Source organism: Corvus hawaiiensis, chromosome 2 (assembly GCF_020740725.1).
Source record: "Corvus hawaiiensis isolate bCorHaw1 chromosome 2, bCorHaw1.pri.cur, whole genome shotgun sequence".
Classification (NCBI taxonomy): domain Eukaryota; kingdom Metazoa; phylum Chordata; class Aves; order Passeriformes; family Corvidae; genus Corvus; species Corvus hawaiiensis.
This window is the reverse complement of record NC_063214.1, coordinates 106,179,462-106,206,395: the sequence shown is the minus strand read 5'-3', so window position 1 is coordinate 106,206,395 and position 26,934 is coordinate 106,179,462. Positions and strand designations below refer to the sequence as shown.

General features: G+C 42.8%; 1 protein-coding gene across 1 annotated transcript; it reads right to left on the bottom strand.

Moving 5' to 3' along the window:
- GRPR (gastrin releasing peptide receptor) lies at positions 1-25,478 on the bottom strand. Its single transcript, XM_048286891.1, has 3 exons — positions 24,436-25,478; positions 6,998-7,349; positions 1-4,491 (listed from the first exon to the last, which is right to left on the bottom strand). Exons 1-3 carry the CDS (start codon positions 24,852-24,854, stop codon positions 4,099-4,101), a joined length of 1,164 nt encoding a protein of 387 aa, XP_048142848.1. The 5' UTR covers positions 24,855-25,478; the 3' UTR covers positions 1-4,098.
- Positions 25,479-26,934: the final 1,456 nt, after the last annotated feature.

Below are 26,934 nucleotides of genomic sequence, written 5' to 3'. Positions count from 1 at the left end.
AAGGAACTTTTTTCAATGCATTTTTTTTTCCCACAGACCCACTGAATTGTCTTAAAGATATTGAACAGCGAGCCAGGATCTGAATAAAATGAAGAATGTTAATGCAAATTGACATCTCATTTGAAAAGACTAGATCTAATTTTCTAAATATTAAAATAACTTGTATTTATCTTAGATTCTGATGAAAGGATTGCATTTTACATGGAGCTCCCCCTAAATTTATGCCTATCAGATGCAAAAACCAAGTTAAAAGGAATCATAGAATCACAAAATCATTAAGGTTGGAAAGACCTCTAAGGTCCTTGAGTTCAACCAGCAGTGAGGTCACCACTAAATAATACTGAGCAACTTAGGTAGGAGTGAGGCTGTGACACATGTGAACAACCTGCAGCTGCCTTTCTGGAAAGCATTTTCCAGACCACAGGCATAACCATCTTTCCTGTTCTTGGAGGAGTCACTACCTCTGTTTGTAAGAAAAGGGTAAAATCAATACCACTTATTTAAATCTGCAGTGCTAAATCTTCATAACTCTCCTGTGTTCAAAACAGCACCTTTCTCAGAGAGGCAGAGTAATTGATTCAGCTTAGCCCTAAGGGAGTTATAACACTGCTCTTCTCCCCATATTTATGATTTTCTCATTTTTATGATTCATGATTTATGATTTTAGCCCCTTCGCTCAGAAAAAAAAAATTCAGAAACTTTTGAAGTCTCTTGTAGAACAAGAGTAATCTCTTGTTTGTTACTGAACAGGAGGACACATCATGTAGCACACCTGGTGTGGTTGCTGTTGAAGTATGTAATTCCTGCTTGCCTTTGATTAAATTCTTACAAGGTTAAAGAAAATATTTTATAAAAATACCTAGGCCAGATAAATTTTTCTCATTTTGAAATGTCATAAACAGCTCAAAACCAAACTCTCTGAAATGTTTGCAGACTGAGCGTCTGGTACTGTATGTGGCTTTATAGTAAAGACTGGGGAAAGCACTGAAAATTTTAATAAATGAGGACCTTAGATAGCTCAGTAAATTGAAATTAACATCATAGTGACACAGTCAGCCAAGCAAGGGAATTGACTCATCTATAAAATAACCCTATCCCATTAGTTTTCAGGCTGATTAGGATGTGAGGGCACTTATGACTGCAGGAGGGGGTGACACAGGTGTCAGTGCCCAGGGCTGGTGGGGGAACAGGGCAGTGTTGCCCTTAGCAGCACATCAGCACAGTGGTGTGGCCACATCCGGAGCTCATGTACCTGCATGTCCAATCTCATCTGGAGGACAAAAGGAAAAATCAGGTGAAGTTTTCAGAGCTGTCTTTGGCATCAGAGCCTGTTTGAGCCCTTGGAGACACCAGCTCCCACTAGCATCACAAAGCAGTTGCAGATGCAGGGCTGAGTGCTTTTACACTGCACACATGACTTTTTCTACAAACACAAAGCAAACCCAGGACAAAGTTTTACCAGCTTTCATTTATCTTTTGGTGTGGTAATGAAAAGGATCATCATCAAAGAGTGTTGGAATCCTGGGTTCAGAGAGTTTTAGTCTTGCACACAGCACCCAACGATGTTCCTTTACAATTACCACAAGGAGACTTTTTCATTTGTGGAAATAGAGTTTGGTCTGCCATTCCATCAAACCCCAAAGGTGGACCATGCAGCATTGGGAGACTTACTTTACTAACACCTAACATAAAAATGATTAAAGAACATAAGCATAGAGAAAAAAGATTTGTTGACCAATAGACACCTGATTGTAATGGTAATTTTAAAGCTTGGAATTTTGGAAGAAGGTTTGCTGCAGCTCTCTTTGTACTTCATGCTGCTGCAGGAGCAGCCTTGAAACAATTGAATCAATTAGGCTGTTGGCTAAGTAAGAACTCTCATGCCATTTCTCTCGCATTGAGCAACTTGTTAACAGATGTTCAAAGTGTAAGACATGCAACTTAGCAAATAGCAATAGATTTCCTTTTGTTAGTGCACAGACACGGATGCAAACTTTGATGGAATGTGTTGCATGAACCTTTCTGACCATTCTGTATCAATACACAAGAGCATCCAACAATTAGAAGAAGGTCTCACTAAACTCAAAGCTGAAAGAGGATCATGTTTGGATGATCTGTCTGATTGGTTGAGCCTCGCTCCACTATGGAGAGAGCTTTTGAGAATGGGCATGTATGTTTTGATTGTCATAGTCATCATGGTACTTGTACCTTGTCTACTTCAGTGTATCCGACAATGGTTTAAGAAAGCAGTTAAAGCAGTGTTCATGGTTCAAACAGGAGGGGAAGATGTTGGAATCCTGGGTTCAGAGAATGTCAGTCTTTCAGTGCTGACAGGTAACGATCTTCAAAAGCACAGTGCATTTGACCTGAGGCCTTGGGAAGAACTTCCCAGATTATGTAATAGCACTGAGATTGTTGCTGTGTAATTAAAGTTTTGTCACTGGGTGGAATATGTAGAGATGTAGAAAAATAAGGTTTATGGGATCTAGTAACAAGATGGAGGATTTGGGGCATAGGTTTGTTCTTCTTTCCTCCTTCTTCGTCACAAATCTAGGTGTTTGGTATTGGTTCAAAAAACCCGCAGTGTGGATCATGAATAATTAGTTATTGGATTATAAGTAAAAATAAATTAGTTGGCATTCCATAATTGGATAGTGTGGACTTTAAATGGCCTTGGAAGTTAGAACTTCAGGGCCATTTTCCACCTTGTTAACTTAGAGGCACATTCCGTGCAGCTGTGCTATAGATAAGAAATAATAAACATCAATTAGAAGAAGAAGCCCCTGGCATCTCCTGCGTTTCAATCTGAACTCTGAGTAAAAGAACTCGTGAAACAGAGGCAAAGAAGAAAAGAAACGAAAAAGAGAAAATTAATAAAAGAGGATAAGGGCCATTAAAAACCCAATAGTCTGCTGCAGTGATTGGTTTATGGCCTCATTTGGCAGCAGTTTTATTTATCAGGTGTGCAGCTTCATTGCGTGTCTTATAGCCCAGGTGCTTCAGGAGTTTGTTATCTGCAGGACACTGTGCTCTTGTTTCCAGAATAGATGATACCCGGCACAGGACTTGTTCTGGGGTGAACATTACAGTAGACCTGATTCTCCAATCAGTTTTGGCACTCTGTCTCCACAGATTTCTGTGAATACAGCAGGAAAAAATGTAGGTTGGAGATCAGACCTTGCATTGTTGACAGGTTTTGCTGAAAAACAAGTGTTTTACAAAGCACTACTACAAGAAAAATAGCTGTACTTCAGTTTCTGCTATTGCCTGCCCTTAGCCAAACCCAACTAAAATTTTGTGGTACCACTTGGGTGATGGATCGTTCACTATCTCACACCTTTGAAGACAGGAAGAACAAAACAGTAATGCTTGGAAATTGCCCTGCTGTGTCCTCCGCAACATGGCAAAAGCTCACACAGGTTGAAAGCTGTAAACATATTCCAACTCACATTTATTCACGTTACTGCTTTCACATTGACGTGGTGCAAGATACTGCTCATTTCAAATGGAGCCACTGACATGCCCCAGTAAACTCTTGATATCTTTCAGACCATGAATTAATACTGTACTCAGAAAATTAATAAATACTTGAAAAGTCTGTAAATGACCTATGGTGAACTCCTTTGTAAATTTACCTTATTTAAATGTATTTTTTTCTATGTCAAAATACATTACACCATGAAATGATGGATGCAACTGTTCTGAGAAATTGTGTGCACCTCATATGGTCTTTATCACTGCTGTAAGTCTGCATAAATTTGGGATTGAGCAGGATGTGATTCTGCAGAGCCAAAAGAGATTTGATCTTAAAGTGCTCATTTTGCTCTCACTGAAAGCACAGCAGCAGTTCCCAGGGAGATCCCGTGGGCTGGTGCTCAATGATCTGATGCTCCGGCGATGCCTCAGTCCAGGGTGAAATTCTGGATGCTTCAACTTCATCCCAAGATGAAATGCTGGATGCTTCAAGCTCCTCTGAGTTCTCTGAGCACACCACACCTCCTTGCATGCGTGTGTGCATGCATGTGTGCGCTGCTCCCCATCCCCACGGAGCAAAGCCTGGCAGCTGTGCTCAGCACTTTATGTCCCTGACTGTGCCCTTTAAACACAGCCTTCGTGGCAGATGTGGTTGCCATTGATCAGGCTGAAGGTGGCCAGGGAGTGGTTGGTGCTCTTGAGGGAGGTCATTCGTGTCGTGCTCCTGGCCATGCTGTGGGAGCGGATGAGGAGGCGAGCTCTACAGCACAGCAGCTGGTTGTTGAACTGCTTCCGAAAGCTCTTGCTGAGCAAGTAGAGAGCAAAGGGGTTGACACAAGAGTTAGTGAAGGCCAGGATCCGAGCGCAGATGCTGGCAATGAAATGCAGCACTGAGGTGTCCACCTCAGAGTAGTGGTAGGAGCGGTATAAATAGATGATGTGAGTGGGCAGCCAGCAGAAGGCAAAGAGGCACACGAAGACCAGCACGGTCCTGGCCAGGCGCTTACGGGACTCAATCTGGACGAAGAAAGAGAAACACAGATTAGCTGCTATTCCTAGCTCAGACCAGTGGCTGGCTATTTTTGCCAGTGCTGCAGCTTTCAGGCTAACATATGGCAGGTGGCATGTCCAGAGCAGAGAAATCTGGACTGCACGTAAACACAGTCAAGAACTCTCCTTGTCTCTCCTCAACCCCTTTCCCTTATAAACAAATAATTCTGAAAATTTATTACATAAGAAGTAGTCTTTCCTTTCCTGTTTAGAAATAAAATTCCAATGGCTTGTCACTTTGCAAAATCCCAGCTCTGGCAACAAAAGTGTGGACAATCTTCATTAGTTATCCACACATAATATATACAATCATATGTAATTTTAATATATCACCTTATTATTATTACTATTACTATAATCAGTTATCATGTGGGAATCTGGAATATTTCACAGAGCTCAGAGGCAGGACATTCTGCCACGGGGCCATGTGGTGTATGTACACAAAAGTGCTGTCAAGAGCTCACAGCCCTTTGAGACCAAGTGCAGCACTCAGAGTCTGGAGGAGATGGAGAAACAGAGAGAGGATATTCTGTACTTGGAGAAACACCAAGGCAGCAGCGAGGTGGACCCTTCAGCTGAAAGCACTGGAGCCACCAGGAGAGAGCTACAGGTGGTGAATCGATGGGTGACCACCTTTCAGCATAATCTGAGCTTTGTCAGGGAAAGGTGCATTCACAAAGCCAGCTAGCATGCAGTATAACCTTCATGCAGACCAGCCACACTTTTGTTTTACTTACTTCTACAGGCTTGGACTCAACCCAAAGGTATTTCTCAACTGAGGGGAGCTGAGATAAGCTATACCTTGTCTTTTGACCACAAGTGCTGCACACTAAGATAACAAAGCCACTGAAAAACATACCTCTCTTCCTAATGAACACAAAAGCCATGAAGGAGGTTGCCCAAAATGAGAGGACAGACAGGGTTGCCCAGAAAAACCTGCTAAAATGCACTGCCTCCCTGTGTGAGGTAGTGTGACCAGAGTTTGCAGGATTGGAAAGTGTAACACTGCTGACCTTTTAGGGCTTCCTAATGTTCTCCTCTGTGGTAATCCCAGTAATGCTCCTCAGACACTCCTAGGGAATTAGCTGCATCCCACTTATTGTATTTAAATAGGATGTGAATGGCCTCCAACTGCTCCTGGCCCCAGCCCTGCTGCCCTTGCTCCTGCAACAGTGTGGCCACAGTGCCTGGCCAGGCTCCCAGGACACTTCCCCATCCTCATCCCCCTTCCAAGCTGCACAGGTAAATCAGAAACTGAGCATCTTACACAGGCTGATCTATTCTCAGGACAGCTGCAAGCAGGAAGTAGGCAGGAGAGACATGACAAGCCCATTTTGACTTTATTCTGTGCCCCTTTAACGGCACCAACTAAAAATCAGCCATTGAGCTCAGGAAGGACTGACATGTACCAGGTGATAACGTCTCTAGAGAGACAGCTGAAAATTAAATCCTTTGAGAAAGGGCTCTCCTTGGCTAACCATATATGCTTTTTAAATGTATTCTTAATTTGATATAGGGCTATTGAGGCCACATCTGCACTATAAAGAAAGGAAGCAACGCAATAAAGAAATCGATACCAGTTATCTCAAATGGAGACGTATAGCAGTTGAGTGCACAGCAGGACGGGAATGATGGACGGAGAGTGCTAGAGTGCAGCTTGGCCTTTTGCTTTCTTTAGAGCTCTCTCCCCAAAACCAAAAGGGGAAAGGGCTGCTGTACTGCTCACTTTATTGCCACTAATCAAAACAGCCATTGAATCAGCAGAGGAATGGCCTGCGGGGAGGGGAAAGATTTACGCACATTCAGAAGGGAAAAAGGATAAGGATTTCAGGGATCTCACACCATTTGATGGGCAGAACCAAAGTCTTTCCAGCCCTAATGATTCAGCACAGCACCTGAAGGCTATGTGAGATGATTGTGTTGGGTCAGCCTAAGGTGGAGGTGTCAGCTGGGTGCAATTGAGTGGACAATTGCGCAGCTTAGAACCATTTGTGCCAGTTTAGCTGAGGTTGAAGCGCACCTCGTTTAAAAGGAAGAGGTAAGGCAAGTCAGATAAATGCATCAAGGTAAACAGGCTGTTTAGAAACAGGCAAGGTCTTCTCTCTGACAAAGCAACTTTGTGAAGTTTTGATTTTCTCCTATATCACCCCTTTGCTTCAATCTGTAAACACTTACTCAGCTCTGCCTCTTTCCCTGTATCCTAGTCAATACCTTCCTAGGCTTTGGCAAGGGTGTCCTGCTATGCTTGCCATGGTAACCACTCTGCCAAAGTCTTTGAACTTACAAAGAGGAGATGCTTTAACTGTTTAGCCCTGCATCGTGGCTTCTTTCAACCATTTTCATTCTTTTACCCCACCTAATCTATTAAAATCAGCACGATATACACGGTTTCACAGTATAAATTTTCCTGTATTCTCTCTCTCCTCCCAGATTCACAGAGAATGTGGATTTTTGAAGAAAGTCAAATCTCTACCTGTTTCCTCACATGCACATTTCCTTCCACGGGGATGTTGTAAGCACTCCGGATCAAATTCTTAGCAATAAAATAATAATATACTGAAATGACAGATAGGGGAATGATATAAAATATGAGAAATGATGCCATTGAGTGAATTTTGGGATGCAGCCCATCTGAATGTGGGTAAGGAGCACAGCTGATAAAAGTTTTATTAGTCCCTTTGTCACGGAAAGGGTGCAGATCTGAAAACACTGCTTCAGGGATGGCAAGCAACATGGATACAATCCAGATTATAGCAGCTCTCACACAAATCTTCATCAGTGCATGGGATGCTTGGATCTCCATTGGCCTTACTATAGCTTTATACCTAAAAAAACAAACAAAAAAAAGGAAATAGTTTATTGGCCTAAACATTCGAGCATAGTATTCCTGCTTTTCCCTTCTGTTCAGAATTAAAACCCCAACAAAGCCATTCTTTACTCCAGATTGGATTTTTTCTGATGTTTTAAATTTCAATGTTTTCAACAGATTTCTCATTTTAAATCAGAGCCACCTGTCATCAGTTCATTCAGTTTCATGTGTGTTGATTATGAGTTCATTTAATTTGTAATTGACCTGACAAAGCACAGGGCTCCCTGACATTAACATGTTAATTAATATTAATGACATTAATATATGTCCAAATAGCATTAAGACAGGAAGTGCAATCATAGACTTCCCTTCAAAAGTGTACAGCAGCTTAAACCCCTTCACAGAATAGTGTTGAAGGAAACTGGGCTGCGATTTTGCCACACATTTCAAGTTGTGAGTATACTGGCCTCCTTATTTTTTCTCAAGCTACAAAGAGCATGTTTCCTGTTTTAATTGCTGTTTGGTGGTGTAGCTGGCAAGAGTTTTCTCTAACTCAATGAATTCAGGTTAAGCAGCCAGAATACCTAACTGAGCTTCTTGCAGGAAAAACTCCACATTATTGCTTGCTATTCTAGATATGTAGATATATTTTTTTATTTGAAATTTTGTCTTTCATGATTTCAGCCTTTCAGAAAATTGTACTTTAGAATCCAAGAATATCACAGAATTAAACTTATTTGAAATTGGTCTGCACAGTGAGAGGAATGGAAAGCATCAGTGCTTCATATATGCTGGAGCCCTGCTCTGGCAGGATTTGACACTCCAAGTAAACTGCAACTCGCATATGCATTTAAGAAACATGGTAGAAGAAAAAAACCATAATTAGGAAGGAGTATCTACAGGTTTCACAAATTAGCATGTAGGGTCATTATTATAACAGTTACAAACTGTTAGATATTTCTTTCAGGTTCTGTCTCACTCTGCCCATGGTGCATTTGGCTCCCCTTTGCTCACTGCTCCCTGGGGATCGGTGTGTGCCTGGGTCCTGGGCTGTCCCAGCCCACTTTGGCATGGCAGGCATCCCATCAGCTGCTTCAGAGTCCATTTCTAAGCTCCTTCCAGCATCCTGGCTCCTTCACACAGTTGAACTGGGCACCCGGGTGGGAGCAGAGGCAGTGAGCACAACACCCTGCCCGAGTCCAGGCAGCACACCAGGGCCCCTTCACGCGCAGCCCAAACCCACACTCTACAGACACTCCATGACTCCCCATCTGCTATAGCCTGCATTATCCGAAAGCTCAGAATCTGAAAGAGGAGCCCATCAGTCCTGCCCTGTTTTAACTGGGTAACTGCTTTATTTGCAGGCTAAGCATGCATTCAACTTCTGATTATATGCAATATCCTGCTCAGCATACTTAACTTTCCATTCATGTAAGTATATATGTGTCTCCATATCTCTGTGTGAATTTTATATACATACATATACTTATATTCATGTATACGTAACTACATACATAGTTACATACTTTTTTAATGAAGACTGTATCTGGACATTTATTTTGTCATTTGCAGATATTTCTTCATACAGATGTCTTGTGTAGAGGACATTTGCTTTCATGTACTATGAATACCGTGCTCAGTAGTTTGCTGTTTAACCACTTATGCTCCAAGCTCCCCTTTATTCCAGCTGTAGTGGCCAGACACAGTATTTTTAAGGCTTGCTTAGCACCTCTTTAACTTCCACTCTGAAACTGAGGATTAAGTGGTGTCATACCACAAAGCACAATCTTCCAGCACCAGATCATAAACTCAGGCAAAGAAAGACACGGCACTTAAACAAATATGATGCTCCGGCTATTGCAGTCATAAAACAGAAGTGCTAGGCAGATTACTAAAGGAGTGTTGTTGAAATAGCTCAATTTATAGTCTCATTGTCCAGATATAGATTATTGACAGAAACACTAGCTCACTGAAAATCTTCAGTAAACCTTAAAGAAGAGAAATGCAAAAGGAAATTAATAATATATCAAGGTACTAGCAGATTTATTTGGTTCAAAGGTCTTTCTGCAGATGTCTACTGTATGCTTATCAACATGAAATGTTAGCATGATTATTTCAGGGATTTTCTTACAAAATATAGACAGTTGAGAGAATATTTTCCAGTATTATTTTCCAGGAACGTGGATAAGTTAAAGAATATAGAGAAAGCAAAATTGTTTGATTTTTATTAACATTAACAGAGTTGGAATAGACAAAAAATTACTCCATTTCAAGTTATTAGCACATTTTAATTAGAGATGGCATTTACAAACAATTTAATTTGGACAGAACCTAATTAGAAATGTTTAGGAATGCTGGCACTGATTACTAGGCATTCAGTTTCTTTTTAAAACCTCCTACAGCAGATGTAAAAGATCTGAGAGAGGTTTTAATTGCAAGGGGTTCAGTGTAGACTCAAGACACGGGAGTGAAAGAACAGAAAGATAAAACAGAAGAAACAAAACTAGAAAACAGACTTTGAAAATACAAGTTCTCAGGTGCAGAAGCACAGGTAGATACTTTCTTAATAGCCTGACAGTCAAATTAAATTATTTTGCTGACTGTGTGACTCCCTTGATTGTGGGTTAATTTATTCAGAGATCTCCAGTAATCTCTGCTAGTCTCCGAGTATTGATGTGTGACTGATCTGTACTGATCTGGTAGGAATCCCCATTTCCAGTCACCTTGCTGATGTGTCAGTGGGTCTCTCCCAGTTTGTGTTTCAGCTGCTCTACTCTCCCACACCAGCTCGGGCTCTGGAGAGCAGCTGCAGCGGCTGCTCCCGGAAAGGCCACGGAGGGTGGGGGATTCACATGAGGAATGGCCCCCCAGGCTGCTGCTTGGGCTGAGACACCACTAGATTTTCCTGTTGCTGGTGTTCAGGGTGTGAAAAAGCTGCACCTCCTGGTTGGCTTCTGAGTGGGGCTCAGAAATGCCTTCACTCCTTTTCTTTTCCACACCACTTTCCTGGCAGGGTCAAGCCTGGGTTTTATAATTTATTTGACATTTCTTCAGAACTTCATCAAGGAAGACTGGGTTTGAGTAGAAGCTCATTCTGCTTTTCAGCATGTGTATTTCCAGTTTGTATGTCAAATAATATTTCAAGCTTTCCACAGCTTTGTCCCCTGCATTTTGTTTTTCAATGAGCTAGCCTAAGGCACATAACTTTCCCATATTTAACATCCAGCATGTGAATATTTCAATCCACTTTGAAGGGGACATTGATGAATATACCTATACACCTTAGAGAAGCCATGGACATCATGGAGCTGAGCTTTCATGCAAAGGTCTTGCCACAGCATTATTTTTAACCCAGGTAGAAACATGGGCTCTTAGAGTATGTGTCACATTGCATGTTCAACTGTCTGCAGTAGATCTAAACATGGCACTGGACTGATCCCCTCCGCTGCTCGCACATTCAGTCTCTAATTATTATTTGAAACATATTTTTTTTTTTTCAGCTAAACTTTCCCTATCAGCTTTTAAAGAAATTTTTGGAAAAGCTTAAAAACCAGAGGTACAATTCATGCCCTACAACAAAGGCCAAAACTTAAAAATATGCCTTCTGAATATTCAGTTGAATAAAAAAAGACACAGCGAAGAACTCATGCCAAACAGCCCAGATGAAAATGACTGTGTTGCTGATCTGATCGGAAATGAAAAAGATGCTGATCTTTACTACTGCTAGTGCTTGAATTTCCCTGTTCTCACTTGTGAAGCAGCAACTTGAAGCAGCCATGTACACTGCAGCTGCCAATGACCTCCCAGCCAGGATAGATGCCAGTCAGCTCCTTGTCTTGCAGTCTCACTCACAGAAGCCCTCAAACAGAAATTACTCATGGGGCTATCCTCAGTGTGCTTAATACAATTGCAATTCATGAGGCACCGTGAGGATTTCCCCCCTAAGGAAATCCTCCCCACACCAGACACAGTGACCATGGTGCTGTCCCTATTCTCCAGGTCAGTCTCCAAGAGGAAGTGGGTGATTGTGTGGCTTCAACCCAGAACACCTGATCACTTTTTAACTTAATCTCCAAAATTCATTGTGGATTGGTAGGAGCCCACACAGCACGTGCATCTCCACTGAATCCTTGAAAATGTCTTTTACACATCCCTTAGGATCTCTATCGTGCTCATTGAGTTATTGTTTCTCGCAACTGAAGCTACTGAAATGACCATAAACCACTAAAATGTGATGCACCCAAGGTCTTTGTGTGGTAAATACTTTCCTGCTGAGGTTACTATGCCAGGGAAACAGGAAAACTGTGTTGTTGTCCCTGTGTTAATTATAATGTAACTAATGATAGCATCACCTAATGTACTCTAAAGCTCACAGTATGCAAACATTGGTTAATACCATGCACTTAGCCCCAAAGCTGCAGCTTCGAATATAAACACAGAAGAAGGTGTAGCATGAAAAATACAGTTACAGATATACTGTCCAAAGATACCAACCAAAATATGCCCCCAAATGGATGTCAAAGTTTCCTAGGTGTAGTTTCTCTGTTGGTACAAAAATATTTTAGCCATCTTTGTGCTCCTCAGCTGAGCCAAGAAAATACACACCACCTGAAGCATAAACAGGCTTTGCCCTCAAAGCCATACTGCCTATATATTTCTATGCATAGAGGGGCTGCAGTTTTGCTCTCTGGGGAAGAAAGGACCTTATCCATAAAGACTGCAGCCTCAGTGCTTCCTTCACAGCTTTTTCCTGTCACCTTCATCCACTTACTTGTGCCTGTTACAACAGCCACAAAAATTAAATTAAAACAACTAAAACATGGGGAGGAAAATCATTTGTTTTCCTGGGATTTAAAATTAATTTAGCTCCATATGACTAACTCCCCATTTTGGTTTTTTTTTTTAGGGAAGTAACTTTCTGCTGTGTGGAGAAGCTGGTGCTATAGGCAGCCTCAGTTTGCTCTCCTCTTTTATGATTGCTTTGTATTAATGCCTTTCTCTCTTCCCTTATGCCAGCAAGAAAAAACTAATGTACATGACCCAGGAGTGTAGGGAGCAAAAATGGCTGAAAGAGGCTCTGCCACGGAGTACTGCCCTTTTCTATCTCAGTCCTTCCAAGCACGTCCATCTTTCTGCAGCTTAACCTCACACCTGCAAGAAATATAACAGAAAAAAAAGCCTACCCACCCTTTTTCCACAGGAAAGGAACACTGCCCCTCCAAAATGAATTTGCAGGAGTCCCTAACTGTCAAGGAAAGTTTCCTCCAACAGTATCATCTGTTACTATGTCCTACACCATTTACATAAATAGATCCTGTACCCCACTCCTGAATTTTTATAATGGTTTTAAAAACCAAGTGTGTTAAAACCTGCTCAAACAAGATTTCAGAAGCCTTGTCCACCCTTGCTTCATTACCAGTCTCACTGTTTACACTGCATCAGGCTGGTGGAAAGATGTGCCATACTGACACTTTCTGTTTTCTCTCTGAAGTAAGATATCTGCTTATGAAGTTTTGAATCTGTTTAAACTGAGCTATATTTTGAGAATCTCTCAAGCTAATTTGAGCTAATTTGAATCTCAAAATTAAATTTAAAAAGCAGGTGTTGGCTGGAATGATGTCTTACAGAAACATTCATGTAGATTGCTGAGAAGTGAAAACACTGAGTTCTTCCCAGTTCTAGAAAACGAGCTTCTGAAATTGCCACGACTTCCTGCGGTAATGATGGAAGAACTGCCTCTCAGTCAGCATGTCCCCCATACTTCTTCTGTTCCCCCTTGTAACTGAAATGGGGAGAAAAGTGCAATTTGCAGTCCCTCTGATCCCCAAACATCTGTTCCCGTTTGTAAGGTTAATGTGAGCACATTGGTCTGGCCCTGGCCCGAGAACAGACCGAACAAAAATCCTTTCACTGAGATTTTGTAATTATGTTCTACTAGCATCACATTATTGTTTTGCCCACATAATATGAAGGACTGGCTCAATTACCATTCAAAAAAGCCTCAGGCAACAGAGAAAAATTGATGCTATGAAAAAACTGCATAAATGAAGAAGATGGAGCCCTGTTGAGTGTGATGCTCCACCTGGAAAGCAAGAAAAAAGTCTTACTAAATATCCAAAGAAATTTATGACAAATGCAATACCACAAACTTTCCTTATTGTTTCCACCATGGATGTTATGAATATTTATAGCTCTGAAGACAATTCAGTAAATCCACAAAATTGCTAGACTGTCTAACCCATCAACACACTCCAACAACCTATTCTGGGTCTATCTGCTTTCTGCATACTTAGTTAAGATTATCATTATTATGCATGATTCTTGAGTGAACATCTGTTATTAAAATCTTCAGTAAATTGCATATGGGCACAAAGACATCTCTAATGGGCAAATCTTAAATACATTGTCAGGTACTGCCTACATTCTCTTTTTATTAACTTAACATATAAATGAAAAGAAAAAGGAGGCATTGATGGAAGTGGCATAGTTCTTACTTTTAAAGCATATGGTCAAAATTCAATCTGTATACCTGCATACTGCTACATCATCCTGGAATATGGACAAATCAGAATTTCAGTCCAGGAATGTGTAAATTCAGAATTGAGACAGGGTGTTTTAGAGAGCACTGAACTGCACTACATATTGGGGAAGGAGAGCTTAAACACTAGTCATTTCATAGTGAATGTGTTATTCCTAATCATAACCATCCACAGCCTAAAATATTTCAGAAATTACCTATACATATGAAAAACAATGGATTAGAAGGTTACTGCAGGAAATAAAGAACAACAGCTGCATGGATGATGCTTTTCTTAACAGAAAATTCCCCTTTGCACCCAGGGTATTTATTCTCAGAAAGTGATCTTCAGCCTGATGCCAGGTTAAAGATTTCAGTGGGGCCAGCTTCACAGTTCCTTGTGAACAGATGTGAGACCTGCTGTCTGAAGCAGGGATGGGACCCATTCATTTACAGAACCACGGAATATGCTGAATTGGAAGGGACTCATAAGGATCATTGAGTCCAACCCCTGGCCCTGCACAAGACACCCCAAGAGTCACACCTTGTGCCTGAGAGCATTGTCCAAATGCTTCTTGAGGTCTGTCAGGCTTGATGCTGTGACCACTTCCCTGGCGAGCCTGTTCCAGTGCCCAACGACCCTCTGGGTAAAAAACCTTTTTCTAATATCCAACCTAAACCTCTCCTGACACCACTTCAGGCCATTCCCTCTGGTCCTGACACTGGTCACCACAGAGAAGAGATCAGTGCCTGCCCCTCCTCTTCCCCTCATGAGGAAGTTGTAGACTGCAATGATGCCACCCCTCAGTTTCCTCCAGGCTGAACAAACCAAGTGACCTCAGCCACTCCTCATATGGCTTCCTCTCAAGACCCTTCACCATCCTCATGGCCCTCCTCTGGACACTCTCTAATCGTTTAATATCTTTCTTACATTGTGGTGCCCAGAACTGCCTCCAGGACTTGAGGTGAGGCCGCCTCAGTGCAGAGCAGAGCAGAGCAGAGCAGAGCAGAGCAGGACAAACCCCTCCCTGGCCCAGCTGGCGATGCTATGTCTGGTGCCCCCCAGGACACGGTTTAGAAACATCCTTTAACTTCAAAACCAGCAAGCTTCCACACAGCTCTCCAGCACCAGCTAAGCACTGCACACATTTTTATGGGCTCAGTGCCTGGGTAGAGCCAGAGGGATGTGCCTGCTCTGTGTCATGTGATACCAGAACACATGCTGTTGTTGGGATTTCAATGTGGTGAGCATCTAGAGTGGAGCTGGGAGAACTGGTGCTGGCACCGGGGCCACTAGGCATGAGAAGGAGCAAGCCCCAGGGATGCTTTCCATCCAAGGATTTGCTGCCAGTCCAAGTCTCTAGGGATGTCAGCAGCTTGGGAGTGGGGGATCTGCATGCCTGAGGATTGAACCCTGACCAGGGCAACTAAAGGTGGGGCCTCAGACATGAACCCCTCATTTCACTAGAGAATCTGCCATATTTCTCCTGAAAGCACCACCTTTGGTGCATAAAGACAGCATCACTGAGTTATCTGAGCAGGTGGCATAGCTGCTGGATATCCCACAGAGCCAGTTATAGAAATTCATTAGAGTTTCTAAAAATGGCAGTTTCTCAACACAAAAAGTCCTGCCTGTGATGTACAATAAATCAATACTGTACCTTGTTTTGACAGAGAAAGACGAGCTCATCATTGACCTAAAAATTAGCACGTCCATAAGCTATAGCAGCTGTGGTGTGCTTACCTTAATTTTGTGGAAATAGAATAAAAAGCTGTATATATTTAGAACCAAGGCCAGGTTGGATGAGGCTTTGGGCAACCTGGTCTACTAGAAGGTGTCCCTGCCCACTTCTGAGGGGCTGGAAGTAGATGACCATTAAGGTCTCCCAACCCAAACCAGTCTGTGTTTCTATGATTCTGTTAACTTTAGAGAAGCACATTTCCTAAAGTTAGAAGCAACTTTCAAATCAACTGACTGAGAACATAAATGTAAAGAGGCAACACTAACTATACATTAGTCGCTGACTTCCAGCCTGCTCCCTGGTGTCTCCTACCTTGCCATGAAAAAAGCAGGCAAAAAGCTGCCCTGGATAACAGAAAATGAGGAGTCATGCCAAAACCTCAAAGAAGTAATTAAAAAAATCAATATGCAACAGATGGGAAAAAAGCAAAAGTAAATGACAGCAAGTATTGGAGTTTTAAAATGTTGGTGGCTGATAAGGGAAGCTGAGGGAGCCAACAAATTATCAAAGGTCACTCTGTAATTGACAAATGTGCATTTTTAAATACATCAGGAATAAAAAAAAATCAGTAAGTCAGCCATACACATAAATGGTGACGATATGAACAATGATGAGACAAAGTGAAAAGCAATAACCCGATATTTGTCTTCAGGACCAAATATGTAGGAGATATATGTGGTTCTATACTATGTGTACAGTACTACAGATGTAGCAGAAAACTTGTGAGTTGTATTAAAGAAGATGTGAGCCAACATCTGCTAACATAAACTAATTTCACACCGGCAGGCCTGAATAATTTGCACCTAGGAGTATTAAAGAAACCAGCTGAGGAACAACTGGTGTTAATTTTTTTACAGATCTTGAAAAAGTGGTGAATTTCCTCAGAAGTGGAGAACTGGCTTCAAAGTTGTGGTGTTCAGAAAAACTGGATGGTGTGATCAAGAAAATTGCAAATATTTGGGCTGCCCAAGGCCAGTTGTAGAGAGAATAAGAGATAGGTTAATCCTGCTAACAGGTGATAATTAATATTAGTCTGTCTTGTTTAACACACAGCAGATTTCAGGTTTTTTATCTTGTCACAACATGATAAGGGATGTAAATAGGGTGTAGGCCATGCTGGTGTACAGAGGAGCTGCAGCTTTCATGGGCATGTTGGCACAAGTGACAGTGCACGTAGATATGCATGTGTGAGCCAGGGTACATGTGGTTCTCCCTCTCCTATCCACACAATCCCTGTCCCACTCCCACAGGACAAGGGTTAAAACTAGGACTCCTGGCCTGGGAAGGGGGAGTCCCAGGTGGGGACCCTGAGCCCCATGCTTCCCTAGCAGGGCATCAAGCATGGTGGTAAAAAGCAGTATGTGGAACCATTTGTAGCCTGGGTCCTGCGAACAGGCTCTAGCTGCAGTGTTATTTATTGTGCATATCAGCTGCCTTGAGCAGGCTATAAAACCTTTGCTGGAAAAGTTTGCAGGTGACACAGTGGCTAACCAGACTGAGAATGTTGTAGACTCATTGGGATAAATGGCCATAGTCTAAAAGAAACCATTTTAACTCAGTTATGTGTAAAATACTATATACAGGAGCCAAGTGAGCAGGAGATGCAAAAAGCTAGTGCTCTGTTAAGGAAAGAAAAGATAAGAGAAGACATTAGAGTGACTCTTCTGCATGTGACAAAGTGAGATATCCTGTGGGATTCTCATCGTGTCGTGGCTTTAGTGTAATTCAGTATAAAGCTAAGCCAGTTATCTGATGCTTAAGTCCTTTTTGTGGCTTCAGTAAACATAGGTGTCGTAAGACATCATCACTACTACATGAACCTTCAGCAGCATGTAGGGGCTGAACAATCTATTGCTATCCCTGACTGCTCTAGTCACAGAGACGTAGAATAGCTTGGTTAGGAGGGGACCTTTAAAGGATCAACAAGCCCAACCCCTCACAATAAGCAAAGACACCTTCAACTAAGTCAGGCTGCTCAAAGACCCATCCAACCTGGCCTTGAACACTTTGAGAGGCAGAGTATCCACCACTTCTCTGGGCAACCTCCCTCCAGTGCCTCACAACCCTCATCGTAAAAAGTTTTTTCCTTATGTCTAACTTAAACCCACTGTCTTTCAGCTTTAAATGATTGCCCCTTGTCCTTTACAGGCCTTGCTAAAAAGTCCCTCTCTCTCTTTCTTATAAACCCTTTTAAGTATTGAAAGACTGCAATAACCTTCTCTTCTCCAGACTGAACAACCCCAATGCTCTCAGCCTTCCAGTTTTGCTCTGAGTTAGGTTATTATGCAGTGGTTAGCGGCCAGATGAATTTCAATTTGAAATATGATAGAAGTTCTAAGAAGAGAGGGTAACAGAGTGCCAGACACACAAGAGAGGGCAGGGTGATATATGCACCTTTAGTCTGAATACTCAGAAAGCAGCCTCATGTCACTGGAAACATTTTTTCTAATCCAAATCCTGTGAGATATTCAATAGCCTCTGTGCACAGATGTGGGCAAGAAATACTGCTGAATTGATGGCTAGTGCAGTATCTCCTAGTCCTGCATCCACGTCTCTGGTTCTCCCAGGTCATTTGAGCATTCACATCTCAGTCTCATGCTTCAGGGTTGCCGGAAGGTGTGAAGAAACATTTTTTTCTCTCAGGGTGTCATGGTACTGTTTTCTGTCCTGCCATCCCAGGAGCTGCAGGAACTGACTGTAGACAGAGGGCAAGTGAGGACAGGATGGGCAGAGCCCTGACCACGCTTCTCCCTTTGATGCTCCGCAGTCTTCTACAGTCCAGTTAAACTGATCACTAGCCCGGCATCAGGAGGGGAGTTTCTGCAAGGGATCTCCAGCTTTCTGCTTCTATCGACAGCATAGCAACTGGCTTGCTGATGGGATGCCTTCAGGTGCCTCAACACTGTGAGGGGGCCATGGACTGTCCCCGTTTTCTGCCCCATGGCACAGGGACATCGAAAACCCTTGCTCTGCCTGAGATCCTACGCAGCAGACATTGGGGGTCGGCGGGGATTGCAGAGCCTGCTATGGACACGAGCTCATGGCCCTTGGTGTCCTAGATTGTATTGGGTAAGGTGGGCACCTGGGTGTCAAACTGCTGAAAAACAAGGTGAGGGGACTCCATAGGGACAGTGGTGAAGTCTCTTTCCAAAATAAAGGAAAACAGGTTATTGCAATGGCTGTCTATGAGCAAAGCAGTTACTAGATGTTTCACAGCATGGTTGTGCCTGCTTCTCCTTTTTCAGCTCAGCTCCCTCCTACTTTTCTCAGCCAGGCCATTGTCCACATTTGAACATCATGTAGTAAGACATGAACTGATGGGTCCACCATAAGCTCATCTCCTTGCAGTGATGGGGAAATCCCAGCCCACTGCTGGGACACACAGCTAGCAAATTCTCCACAGAGAGTTGCTCTCCTTAATAACAGCATGTACAGCACCTCGTACTATGAGACCATGACAACTGATTGGGGGTTTTAGGTTTTACTGAAATGTAAACAATAGGTAATCTGACTTTTCTTCCTTTTGATTGCTTAAATATTGACTGTCTCCAGCACATTAGCACTGACTCTAAACTCAGATTTCCGCACCAGTCCCACTGCTATAAATGGGAGCTCTAATCTTCCTGGTTATAGAAGTTCATCTATTGTGTTTTGGCCATCTGCTCTGGTTAATCAAGATACCCAGAAAGTTTGTGCTGTTTGATCAGTTGCTCTTGGTGCAGATGGATTCAGGGGCTGAGGAAATGAGAGCTAAAACTACGGGTGTAAAAAGTGTTGAGATTATATTGACACAGTGGCCAGCAACCAGGATCTAAGACTCCTATACGTCAGCTGAAGGAGCTATGTGTGTATCACCCTGCATCAATCAGCATGTGGAGGGCAGCAGCACACGCTGTGCCAATGGCAAGGGTAGACATGGGGCTGCCCGGTGCTTCAGTGCGCGGGAAGGCTTTGGGCTGGGCCTCAAAGTCCCTCCAGTTTTCTTCCCTGGCTTGGAAGAATTGATGTTCTGTCTGAGATCACATCAATGGACCCAAACTCTCCACATGGGGTATAATTTTGTCAACTTGCATTGACTGGATTAGATGCTGTCTTGGTAGTTCAGAGTGGCTTTTTCTGCCACCCGCTCAAACCTTCCTGGGGCTGCACAGTAAATTACAGCACAAGTAAAATGCTCCAAAATAGTGCCTTAGTGTCCTGAAGGTATTTCATGAATACTGTGACTAGAATGCCCAGAATAAATTCATAACCACTATGGACTTGGCACTTTGCAACTGATGGTATTTAAAACAAAAAGTGTCACTCTGTAAATCAACTAAATGGAAATCTGTGTTGACTTTTCATAGCTTTTCATTAGGATGGCATGCTTCCCTTAGTTCTCTAGTGGAGATATAAACCAGTGATTGTAAAATAAAATAAATGAACTGGCAAATAGAGATTACACCTACTGTAGTATTGCAGGTAATATTAATAGTAGGGGCTGGAGACATCTAAATCATAGAAGAGATGAGTCCACTAAACAAAGAATTTTGCATGCTTTAAAGTGTATTTCTAGAAATTCTGGATTTATTTCTTTTCTTGCACTGCTGCTATTTTTAGGAGTGTTGTTTGAAAGTTTTATGTCTTAGATAAACAAACTGTCGTATGAGTTCAGAGGAGCATCAAAAGTTGTGTTCGTGATGCATTCCAAGAGACCCAGCAGAGCTGGGAACTCTGCAGCATCCTTGCATCCATCCAGGCACCCAAGGCACTGAAGTCCACATTTCCAAAGCTAACATCTTCATTTCAGGTCTCCCACACGACCGCAATCCTGCTGTCTGCAGCTGGTTTTACCACTGTAAGCCACCTAATCTCCTGTGTAACATCACTCCACATATCTCACTACACTGTCACTCCCTCCCTCCACAGGATTGCAGGCAGCTCTGGCTGGCAGGCACTGCTGCAGTTTTCCAGTACTAAAATCCACATAATCCAAGGTGCTTAAAGTAAAGATGCTGCTTGTAAACTCCAATTACATTTTACACTTACTCTGCTGTGTGCTTGTAAAAACAGCATTGCTTCAGGAAGGTTTCGCTGCATGAGCACCAGGGCATTTCGATCTTTTACAATGCTGGCCTAACAGTAGGGAGCTATGATCAATGCTTGACAGCCTGGTTAATTCAAATGCAAATGTATAAACCCTGTCAGTCATGGGAGAAAGTCAATTAAATAAAGATGTCTCCCATGACATCAGCAATTAAATAGGTGCTTTTCCTCTTGCTGTGCAAAGATTTTCCTTGATTTCCTGTCCCTTGCTGAGACAGCCTTGGCTGTTCTGCCTGGGCTAGAAGCCCAGGTGTCACTGCTCTCACGCACCCCTTACCCTTGCACTGAGGAGGAGGTGAAGGAGGAGGGCCGAACACAAACTCCCTTTTTTCTGGGATAAGCTGAGCAGCAGCTGAAGAAACCACTGCCTTGACAGTGCAGAGCAGCAGGGCAGACAGATGTCCTTCCCCCTGCCAACCTCATTTACAGTCTTTCTAAAACACACAAACATCACGCACACGCATGGGCTGCTCTTGTATACTCAGCACTGGTGCCTTATCACTCATGGAAGGTGGCTGTAAGCACAGCACATGCCTTAACCCTCTCTTAGCTGCTCTGAAAATTTGATGTACTTGCAGGAAAACAGGTGTCAAGCTCCCGCTGCAAATGCAGCCAGACAGATGAAAGCACCATGCAGCCAGTGGAGTGGTTCCACAGGAAATACTTTTCTAATATTGTAAACTCTTTTTTGCCCTTTCTTACATATTGTCTGAAATAATGATAAAATCTGAATGGAATCTCATGACTGTACACAGAGCCATCCTAAGCACCCAGGGACCCTCTGGCTGTCCCTTCCTGCTCAAACCTGTGCAGGCATGCTCAGCTGTGTCCATATGTGTCCACACAGAGCACTTGCAGGCTGGGAGGCTCCCACTGCAGGAAAAGCTGAGGTCAGCAGTTTGCCCCTCTGTTTCTCCTTGAGAAGTCTTCAAGTGAACAGTCAGTCTTCAGAACAATCCCTCGTTCCTGGCGGGTCAAACCACTGAGCAGCTTTAGGTGCTCTATGCAGGAGGCTGGCACTCAGCCAAGTGGTTGCCATCTCTGGCAGATGAGAGATTCCTAACACAGGGGAAAGTGGAAATGGAAAGACTAAAAGTATACCTCAGGAAGGCATATACTCTTGCACCAATGATGTCAGTGCAAAAACCTATTAAAACTGGGCTCCTCGTTTTCAGAAGGTGATCCAACGCAGCCAGGATGATTTGTACCATTGTTGTAATGCAGCATAAGTGACTCACGCTCTCACATACTCTATCTGCCCATCACACCTACCCACTGCTTTACACCTTGTGTTCTATTGGTCATGTCTCTGGAAATGACCCTCTTGTATCACACTCCAATGCTTTTCTTCACACACCAGACTTCTGTTCCCTGTGATGTCTCTCTAGCCATCACCATGATACAGTCAGTAATGCCAGAAGTTGTTCCCGCTTGCTTTTGTCAATGGAAGGATGCTGAAACCAAGAGGGTTGTATGATAATTTTTTGCAGATGATGAATTATAGACAAAAGGTCTGTAGTAAATTGACAAGTCTCCCTTTCCTTGGAGACCATGCCATGTGATGCTACTCAGAGTAGGTTTAGGAGGTTTTTCTCTCACATGTCTATGGCTTTGATTAATGAGAACAGGGACATTCACATGCCTCATGTGAGCATCTCAGGTGGAGTTCACATCACCGAACATTAACCATCTCACCACCATGCCCCTTTCTTCTGCAGGTGTTTCCCTTCAGGCAGTGCCATGTCTGTAATCAGAAATGGGTGTCTATGAAACCACACCACGTTCCAGGCTGAGCAACTCACCTGCAGCAGGGTGTTGGGCTTCCACATCCTCCACAGCCCCCAACAGGCATTACCATGTTGATTCACATTCAACTCACATTTTGAAAGCTTTCCCTTTACATTTTAAGGTTATTTCCCTAATGATTCTGACATGATTAATACTGGGGTCTGTAGTTCAGGGTGACAGTTTTAAGTAAATAGACTAACGGGCTGTGAGCTGACAAAATAGAGACTGTATTATTTTGTAACAAAATTAACCCAGCACTGCTGTTAATTTATCAAAATAGAAACTTCAGCAAACATAACAGATAAGGGACACTTGTGTTTCAATGCACAGCATATTAGATTCATAGACCTAACAAAGTTACAAGTTTCATTATTATCTCATTCTGCAGTGGACCACAGATGCATTAGAAGAGGGTAAAATGACCACTTGGAAATTGGAACATTTGATCACCCGTGCAGCATGATGGTTAACAGGTTCCAGATACAGCTGAAGTTCAGAGCTTGAAGTCACCAAACCCCAAGCTTTAGGTCTTAGATAAACTGTCTTAGCTGCTGTTTTCTGTTCTGTTCTATCACTTCGGGCAAAAAGTGCTGTTCATATGCTGCTCAGTAAAAGCATTTGCAATGTTTACTTTGTGTAGCATGTGATCAGATAGCAATAGATCTCTCTAACATAATCTTCTTTACAATGCATTTTTCTGTTCCTTACACCCCTTAAAACAACTTACATTACAGCTTTGGAAAGATGTATTTTCCTGGAGAGATACTTATTGTTTTCCCAACATTTTCTTCAGAGTGGTCGGGGGGATCCAGACACCACATCATACTCATGAGTAAAAGTGCATGTGGTCCTTCACTAGTGTAGTTTTCCTATTTTCACAGCACTTTAAAACATATTGCTTTAAGACTTTTATCTGCACATAGGTGTGTTTGTCATCTGCTACTGGGACAGACAGTGCTATTTTTATATATATCCTGACATGGAGGAGTGGACAAACATATTGACTATTCTGTCTCTGAAACACTAAGGAGTCATCTGTTTTTGTTGAGACTGCAATACTATATTGAAATATGTGTGTGAACTAAATTGAAATATGAACAAAAGTAGTCTGGTGTTTTAAAGCAGGTTAGCAAGAAACAGTGGCATGCAAGGGACTACCCACAGCAATCCTAGTTTCACTTATTTGTGAGCAAGGATGCAATCCCCCATGTCTTTTTTGATCAAAACAAAACTGAAATAATTTTTCACTCACTGGTTCTGTGTCACTTCATCATGGTGACAATGTATTCTTTAATTTCTTTTGGAAGCATCCAGAAAATAAACCAGCATATTTAATACACATTATTTTTTACTAAACATTATTGGAAGATGAAGTTTCTGAACCAACAGCACAGATCAGTTTTGACTGGCTAAGGGGCAAACATTTTAACCATGGGAAATACACAGGCTATGGCAAACTGCGATTCCTGGCTTCAGGCAAACTCATTTGAATATCTGAAAAATATTTTACGAAATATTGCCTCACATATCATTAACTTTAAGGAAGCAAGCCACTAGAAAGAATTGATTCTCACTGCACTTTAAATTGCTGCTCCAGTGCCTTCACACTTCATGAAGTATGGATCAATTATCTTTTGGGCAAATATGAACATGCTATCTTTTAACAGAGCTTCATTAATGGTATTTTCTCTCTCTGGTCTTTAGCTTGATCTGCTCTTGTCTCTATTTGAACTAATGTAGACTATTAGCTAAATTGCACAAACATTTAGTTTAGAAAAAGTATCCTGTGTTCAGTCTCCAACCTCCTCAAGTTGTATGCTAATAATTACCAGAAATTACCTGAGGTGGTTCTTCTTCCCTCATTACATTAAAAATAAACATTTTACCTGAAAATACGAATTTGTAATTGTGCATTTTATGGAGTCATAATTATGCAGGCTTCTTTTCAAGGCAATAGCAGCCAAGCTTACCTGTCAGCTGAGAGAGCAGTGAGAGTAAAGACTGACACCCCTACAGAGGTGAGCTGTATGAAGGGGATAAGTTTGCATCCAGTTCTGCCAAACAGCCACTCATCAGCAAGATACCTGCTGGCATCCACAGGCACACAAGTCACTAAAAGCAGCAGGTCTCCCAGAGCCAAACTGGAAATGAACAAATTAGGGACATTTCGCATGGATTTCACAGTACAGAAGATCTTAATCAAAGTGATATTGCCGATAAGACCTATCAGAATGATGATCCCGTAGATCGTGGGGATGGCATAGAGGAACGCTGGGTAAAACCAATCTTCCCCATGGAGGGAGAAGTTTGCACTCTGGTTGACAGAGATGTTGTAGAAAATGAAGTTATCTGTTTCTAGGTCTAGCAGAAGGCACTCTCCAGATGCCATCGTCCTACTTTGCTCTTCTTAGAAAACAGCTTTCTTCTTTGAAAGTCCTCAAATTAATTTCTTGCTTTAATTTTGTGCCTCCTTGCTGGCTTTAAACAGTCAGAAAAGTTTAAAAGTCATATTACTTTGTGACACATCTTGTCAATAACCAAATTGAAAAGCACCTGCAGCTTTCTCCACAGTCCTGTTTCCATAAGGTGAAAGGAGAACATGTTTTTGCGTTGTTGAATTGTGAAACTTGCCTTTTCCTCCTTGACTTGTCTTGCTGTTAAGTATTCCTCAGCTCTGGAAGGCCAATTATCAAATTCAAAGACCAGCAAGTGGCAGGCATTTTCACAAACGGGGCTTGTTAAACTCCCGGCCTCAGGTCTGCCCGGCAGCTCCGAGCCCGAAAGCAGGGAGTTACAGAAACAAGAACTTTCGGGAGTTGCTGCCACGCTGCATCGCCAATCTCTCCCGCTTTCGGTGCCTGCCCTCGCCAGCCGGATTTAAAGTGAGAGGGGAAAGCGGGGTTCGGCTGGCGGCTCGGATCCTATAGGCAGGATGTTCTGGACGTCAGTCCTTGCGCTGCTTCCCACGGTGTGCGCGGGCTGCCGGCAGCGCGGCGGGGGCGGCGGGAGCGCCGGGAAGCGCCGGGAAGCGCCGGGAAGCGCCGGGAAGCGCCGGGAAGCGCCGGGAAGCGCCGGCCGCCTGCTGGATGCTCCGGGCAGCGCCGCGCGGGGAGGGCGGGCGGCCAGCACCGCCCTTAACTCTTTAGGTGAAAAAATACACATCTGCTCACTTAGGGCTCCTGACGTGCGTCACCGGCTCGCCACCCACCCCCTCCCCCGAAAAACAATCAACCCCAAAATCTCACCCCCCAAAAAAACCCAAAACCAAATCTCCCCCCCAAAAAACCCCAAGCCCCCCCCAACAAACCAAAAAACCCCCAAACCCACCAAAACCAAACAACTCTACCCCAAACAGACCAACCAACCAACCAAAGCCCAACCCAGTTAATTTCATACTGCAAACAATGTGTTCAGAAAAGCCATCCCACCTTCTTCACTAAAAGCACACTTATTTTCCTTGCACTCCGGTATTCAATTGTTCCAGTGAAAGAGAATGATGATATGAAGCCAAATTCATCTTCCCCTCTCCTCCCTAGACAAGTGAAATTAATAAAGCCAATTAAGATAAAACCCAACATCGTCGTTAAGGTAGGCAAATGAACACTAGCAGTGTGAGCCTGAAGTTATCCAGGGAAGCCTGAATTCTGCACCTTTTTTTGTTAATTTTTTAATTTAGACGTAACAATACTGAGGGACAAAGTTCACCACTCTATGCGATAATTTCTATTTATGAGGTACCCATCATATTGGCATCCACAGATAATGCATGTTGAGATGCAACAGAAAGAAACTTGCTTGGCTTATAACAGTCTGGAAAAACTCCTTCTTAGAACTGAATTAAGATATAATTATTACTGATGCCTTACTGCGTTATAACAGGCTATTCATGAATATATACAAGGCCTTTCTGGACTGCAGAGATACATAGTTAATTTGGAAGCCAGCCTGCAGAATTAAATGAAGCTGTAATTTATATTTTCTCTTGCCACTGCTCATTTTTGCAGGCAAAAGAATGTTTCACCAACTGCTAGAGTTACTTGGTAGTGAGAGGGGAGGTGATTCAAAACAGGCATTAAAGTTTGATCACTGGTTTCTGCATAAAAGAAGCATTTCAGGACACAATCTGGAAAATCTCCAGGGGTTTGAAAGTGGTGTCCCAGGGTGGGATTTGAAGCAGGAGTCTTCAATAGTTGTTGTTTTTCTGCCTCATTCTTGTGACATGGGTCAGTGTTTTCAGCTGTTTTTCTGCTGTCCACTCTAAGTCAACAAAGGACTTATGTGTACCCTTAACTTTAAGTAGGGCTCCTTACATAAGTTTTTCAAGCCAAACACCCATGAAAGTGCTGTGCTGAGAGCTTGAACGTGCAGAGGAGAAGCCAAATTTCCTGGTACTCCTTTCAGACAGAAGCCTGCTTTTAAGAATAGGCTGGAGGTTACCACCGTTAAAAGCAGAGGACGCAGAGCAATTG